The sequence below is a fragment of the Anoplopoma fimbria genome, chromosome 4 (assembly GCF_027596085.1).
Source record: "Anoplopoma fimbria isolate UVic2021 breed Golden Eagle Sablefish chromosome 4, Afim_UVic_2022, whole genome shotgun sequence".
Lineage (NCBI taxonomy): Eukaryota > Metazoa > Chordata > Actinopteri > Perciformes > Anoplopomatidae > Anoplopoma > Anoplopoma fimbria.
Genome location: NC_072452.1, coordinates 16,803,159 through 16,809,442, shown reverse-complemented (window position 1 = coordinate 16,809,442; position 6,284 = coordinate 16,803,159). Strand labels below are relative to the sequence as shown.

Genomic DNA, 6,284 nt, shown 5'->3' with positions numbered 1-6,284 from the left:
GAGGTATCACTCTGACCCTTTTCCGGAAACCAACAGAAAGTGAATAGAACCAACATAGTCTTCACAGATAGGGTGAGAGGCATCACAGATAGGGTGAGAGGCAAAGAGGTCTCACTCTGACCCTTTTCCGGAAACCAACAGAAAGTGAATAGAACCAACATAGTCTTCACAGATAGGGTGAGAGGCATCACAGATAGGGTGAGAGGCAAAGAGGTATCACTCTGACCCTTTTCCGGAAACCAACAGAAAGTGAATAGAACCAACATAGTCTTCACAGATAGGGTGAGAGGCATCACAGATAGGGTGAGATGCAAAGAGGTATCACTCTGACCCTTTTCCGGAAACCAACAGAAAGTGAATAGAACCAACATAGTCTTCACAGATAGGGTGAGAGGCAAAGAGGTCTCACTCTGACCCTTTTCCTGGAAACCAACAGAAAGTGAATAGAACCAACATAGTCTTCACAGATAGGGTGAGAGGCAAAGAGGTCTCACTCTGACCCTTTTCCGGAAACCAACAAAACGCGAATAGAACCAACATAGTCTTCACAAGGCTGTGTGAGTGGAACATTTTCAGATCATCTTCAGCTGCAGATATCTTATACTAAAAAACTTTTAACATTTGTTATCGAAAGCAGTTCCCTATTATTTGTATACAGAATAAACAGTGTTTAAATGCTAAATCAGTTTGTCAAGAAACAATTTGAACTTAATACTTTTAAATATTTTTTTGTTTGTTTGTGGAGAACATATGTAACACTGCAAATAAAATAAAATAAATGTTCATGAGCTCAAGTGGTTGCATTAAAACGCGTCAACCATGGTGTTGAAACATGTGAGCTCTTACGCGTCCAGTTGCAAGAGAATGACGTTTCACATGAGAGGATGCAGCGTTTTGCAGATGATTCCTGTTTGCTTTTTATCACACAAGAACATTTTCTTTCCACAGGCCATCACTCTGGTTAACAGTTGACACCAGTGATATAGTACAGTGTCAATAACCCTGTAAAACTAATACATCGAATGTGCCTACAGATTACAAATGAAATATTCACAGTTTAAAATACACTCTGTGATTTAACATTTATGCATCAACACTTTCAAATATAAATCTAGCATTTTGTATATTGTGTAGACATGCATATTTTTTGTATTAATATTTGCTTCTTTTATTCACATACTCATATGTACATACTAGTTCTATTTGTATTTTTTAACTATTTTGGTTCAGTTTGGTTGTACTTTTTTTTGACCGTGTGTCAGATTCGCTACACACACTTAGCCAATAAAGCTTTAAAGATCCCGAACATAAACTAAACGTCTTGCAAACAGCACGGTTTACCATTATTTGTGACTTGTAGTGCATTATCTTTCTAATAGACGATCTAAAGGATCGCGCTTCTACATTTGCCATATAGCGGCCTCTAGCGTTTTTGTTGCATACTAATTAATTGAACATCAATCCACAGAGATAATGACCACACCAGCAATTAAGTTTCGGACCCAATTCATTAAACAGGCATGATTGCAAAATGGTTTTTGTCGAAAAAATGAAGTACTTTCATGATATGAAATATTTTTTTCATTCAGCTTTTGAGCTTCAGAGAGTTTTTAGAGTAGAAGTAAATAGGTCTCAGACAAGAGAGAAACTTTACTGACTCATTTGCTTTAAAAAGACAATCGTGATGGGCAAGAAATGTAAACCTTACCAGATTGAGTGTGTCGAAGAATCTGCAGAGTTAGAGACAAAGGTAAAATGCAGTTGGCAAATGATCCTCCCAATGAGAGAATAACATATTTTCTCAGGGCTCTATGTTCTTTCTCTTGCCATGAACACTGTATCCTCTGTCCTGGTCTGTCTCACATGCTTTAGCCAGAGGGCCTCTCATCTATTTTACATGGTAAACAGGAAGTAACACCGTGTGTAGGGTTCAGTTGCAATGGCCTAGATATTGTGTTATGTAGCCTAACTCTGCAGGCCTCTTCTTCCCATTCAACTTCATTACTCATGTTACATATATTAGAAATAAGGGTTTTATTCAGATGGAAGTAGTTATCTATGTAAATTAAGTACAACAAAATAATATTGTGTGAAGAAAATGTCAGTTCTTTAGGTATTCCTTTCTTTGGCAGTATTTCCACTCAAAATTAATTAAGAAATGCTGCAAACAGCTGAAGTCATAGCAACAGCAGATCCTTGGGGTCTAAGTGGTCACTTATTCATCACAGCTCTGTGTACCCTAGCAACAACTTGAGGATTAGGCAGGAGTGCAGCAGCCTGAGCCAGTTGGGGCAGCAGTGTGTAGGTGGAGGTGCGCAGGTACTGAAAGAGGTCCTGGAAGCCTTGGAGATGAGCGTTGACCTGAGGTGGGACACCCAAAGACCGTCCCAGTCTCCTCAACACGTTCCTGTTGTCAGCAGAGTCAAGCAGCAGGGACAAGTCCTGGACTGAGTCGTAGTCGAGCATCTCAATACTCTGACCTGGACAGAGTAAGGACAGAATCACCAACATGGACTTCAGGCCACCGGACAAAACGTATATTAATATTATTATTATTTATGACTACTTTGACTAAAGAAAAACAAGCATACCTTGAGCTACTTCCCATATTGTCTGAAGTTTTTGCTCCATCTGATATTGAAAAGAGGACATTGCCATTTTTATAGAAGCAAAATACATTCAACATAATGTGTATTAGTACGGAAACTGTTCGAATTAAAAGAAAAATGTAACGATGACAATACATTAAATAATTAACAAAGTAAAATGCAAAATATTTTCTAGTTAAAGCTTCTGAAATGTGAAGATACTCTTTGCTTGTTTTTTCTTTAATACAATTCTTAATTATATGTGGGGCATTTGTTATTATTTATCGATTTTTTTTTGATTCAGAGAGATATCATTGAATCTCAAAATATGCAACTCGGCCATGATTACTAAATGCAGTGTTTAGCTCAATATTCAGTCAGCAGTCAGCTTGTCATTATATTGTGTTTGATTTACATATCTTACTCTTGAGTACATCATAACAACCCTCTCGCATAATTGTGGCTTAGATATTCAGAGTTTCTGGTCTGCTTACATATCGTAATACTGAACAAACAGGCAATATCCTTCATGAAACCGATTGACAGAGATGTCTGTGGATTATATGACACATCATTTCTTGAAAGGAACATGTTGCTTTTGAGTTGTTTTTCCCATGCTTTGTTCAGCACAAATGAAAATACATTCATTTCACTTGTGGGGTGATAGCACATATCTAACTGATGAAAACATGAAAACCCCAATAAATATAACCAAAACTGTCTCCATGGTTAGATACCACAATGGGTAATTTATTCATTGTTTTGTGATTTGCTCGGTAGACTTAAACCAATAAAACCAATAAAGTAAAATTCTCCTGAGGTGAGTTTTTATCAACAATGGCACATTTTAATTAGAGTACATTTTAATTTTAAAGCAGTACACTTACAGTATCTCTTGCTGACCATGACTCTTAATAAGTTAAACCCCTTTACCTCCTCCATGGAAGAGCAGCGTCTTTGCTTCTCCTCCCATGTGATGTTCTCCTCTTTCTGAGTGGAGGGCTTAATGTTGGTGGTGACATTAATCACAATAGAAGTAGGATGCACCTCATTGTCATGGCTCAGTGAGTTCAGGCCTCTGCAGGGATTAAATTAATATAAATAATCACATAGAGACTGAAATATGTCAATTGAATGATCAACAGTACGTATTTGCATAAGCACCTTAGCGGATCTTGAGGTGGAGTAAGTGTCAGTAAAGGGGCCTCTGATTGTTCGGCTGCTCTCTCTGTGGGGCCGGACAAAGGTGAGTACTGAAGCTCATCTACAGACAGTAGTCCTTCAGGCCCAGGACAGTTCTCAGGAACCTGCTCTGATTATTGCAACAAGTGTGTAAGATCAAAATTTAGTCAAGCAAACAAAGGAGGAGGGGGAAATATCAGAGCTGTCAAACATCAGGTGCTCACTGAATTTCTCAGCAGTCAGAAGGACGACCCATAGCAGCAGGGCAATGAGGAAAATCGACGAAGCTGCTGCTGAACCAATCAGGACCATTGAAAACGTTTCTTCTTTTACTCCTAGATTAAAAAGAAAAATCACACAAATTAAAAAGATTCCAAAAGAAAAAGTTGTTTGTGAAAATCCCAAGGGTTACTCACTCTTCTCTTTAGGTTCTTTGAAATTTTCCCTGGGTCTGGTGATCCCGCTGTCTGTCAGAGAGCAACAGTTAGAACTTTACCTTGACAACATCTCTGAAATATCAGCAGTCAATAAACTATTTATACAAGCTTATTAACATTATCACTCATTCTGTAATCTCTGTTTTTCACCTCCTTGAGAGCCGTGAGCTGTCAAAAGCAAACACTCTTTATGGACTTTGTCACGATTGTAACAAGGCACACAGGGCAGCTCCACTTCCCCCGTCATGCTCCTGAGTTCATAATACCTGCAAAAACAACCACGTTCATACACAAAAACAAATGCTAGCACTTATCAGGTGACTTGTGTTTAGGCTAGTACTGTAGGTGTAACTCACCCTGGGAGGCATTGACCACACAGGGCGTCTCTGGTGGGTGAGCATGGAGTCTCCTTCAGGCGGTTCAGCAGATTGCACTGGACGCATCGCATGCAGGGAGCAACCCCTGTATCTGCACTGAACTTCCCCTCTCCACAGAGAATGCAGACACCTTCACCACCATCTCCAAAACCACAGTCCTGATAAAGATATACAGCATAGACTTAAAGGATAAGTAGCATGACTGGTAAAAAAAAAAGAGAAGTGAAAGGGGATACAATGCTGCTGCCATTGTTATGTGTGTTACCTCTGAGAGCTGCTCTCCTGGTCCACATACAGGACATGAAACACAAGTGTCATTAGTGTGTAAGAACTCTGTCTGATCACAGCTGGGCTCGGACTGCACTAGTATGCACCAAACCTGAGGAAACAGAATAAATAAAATAAACTTCATACAAAGTAAATTGACTTAAGTAAAAAAAAGAGAAACATTACCAGCAAAATATCAATTTAATAGTACTTGTTTTGATGAAAACTAGCTTCGTTGGTGGTGTTTTTATATATGACTATATCTTTCATATATATTTATATATATATATATATATATATATATATAGATTTATATGTATATATATCATCAGAAACCATATATATATATATATATGAACCTCGTTGTCATTGCAGTTTGAAAACGGTGCCTGTACCTTAAAAGAAGAAAGAATAAGGCAGGTTGCTAAACTAGAATTATACTTGAAATGAGTTCATATGAGTTGAAAACAAATCTTCCAGCACTGGCAGGTTCAATTTTCTTTTTTTAAGAAAATAAGACTTCAAGATCTTCAAGGAAATGACTCAATAATAAACTTTTTTGCTCTGACCAATGCATCATATCATGTATGAACTGAAAATGCAAGTAAAGAACAGGTATCACAATATTGTGCTCAAGTACAGTATGCATGAGAAAATGTTCTTAGTTACTTTCCACCACCGAATATAATGATACTATCTGGGAATGATACAGGACTACAGAGTCGAAGTTTGACAAATCTGTATAAAGAAATTGCTTTAAGGTCAGACCTACCATGAGCAGAGCAGCATAGAAACAAGCCTCCGTTGGAAAACTGTTCATGGTCCTTCTCTGAGGAGGATGTTACCTGCCTTCTTACACTGACACTGTGACCCAACAAAAGGATGTAATATTGCACAAAACTAGCTGATACCAAAAAAACTAAACATGCTCTGAAGCTAAAACGTACTGCTCCATATAGTTCAATAAGCAGTTCATCTATAATAAACTGTTCCCTTATTTGCAGCTTCTATCAGTGGCAGCTGCTCCACATTCAGAGAGTGGTGGGAAAACTTTTTGGGAATGCCCCTCATTCTACATCACTAATGACGCAGGAGAGGTTCCCTACCGGACTATCAACCAATGAATAGGAGACTTTCAGGTCCCCCACCTGGGCCCCTCACGTCACACCTGGTCTTCTCGTATTTCCTCTGGGGAGCCCGCTTGTTTTGGCTCGGGCCTCTCAGACAGAGAGCAGAGGAGGAGGAGGAAAGGGAACTAGAATGCATGAATGAGACCTTTGTCATCAAATTTGTTTCCAATTAAGAGACTTTGTGTCTCTTAATTTGGAAACAAATATTGTTTTGTTCTCTTAAACTTCACTGAAGAGGAGCATGGTGAAGGTGAGACCAAAGAATCATAAAAGAGTTCCCAAACAGCCAAAATCAGTCAGTTG

At 38.6% G+C, this 6,284-nt stretch overlaps 1 protein-coding gene across 1 annotated transcript; it reads right to left on the bottom strand.

Moving 5' to 3' along the window:
- Window positions 1–2,211: 2,211 nt before the first annotated feature.
- On the bottom strand, window positions 2,212–6,117 carry LOC129089763 (tumor necrosis factor receptor superfamily member EDAR-like). Its single transcript, XM_054597126.1, has 10 exons — window positions 6,000–6,117; window positions 4,850–4,866; window positions 4,564–4,742; window positions 4,358–4,473; window positions 4,187–4,237; window positions 3,995–4,105; window positions 3,753–3,900; window positions 3,522–3,666; window positions 2,592–2,631; window positions 2,212–2,480 (listed from the first exon to the last, which is right to left on the bottom strand). Exons 1-10 carry the CDS (start codon window positions 6,115–6,117, stop codon window positions 2,212–2,214), a joined length of 1,194 nt encoding a protein of 397 aa, XP_054453101.1.
- Window positions 6,118–6,284: the final 167 nt, after the last annotated feature.

What these genes read in the sequence shown, in the direction of transcription:
- LOC129089763 (XM_054597126.1), bottom strand. Translation starts at nt 6,117, where the DNA reads ATGCATTCTAGTTCCCTTTCCTCCTCCTCCTCTGCTCTCTGTCTGAGA. An exon ending in CAAAGAACCTAAAGAGAAGA is followed by an intron (nt 4,106 to 4,186) that starts GTGAGTAACCCT and finishes TTTTTAATCTAG; the next exon opens with GAGTAAAAGAAGAAACGTTT. An exon ending in CCACCTCAAGATCCGCTAAG is followed by an intron (nt 3,667 to 3,752) that starts GTGCTTATGCAA and finishes TAATCCCTGCAG; the next exon opens with AGGCCTGAACTCACTGAGCC.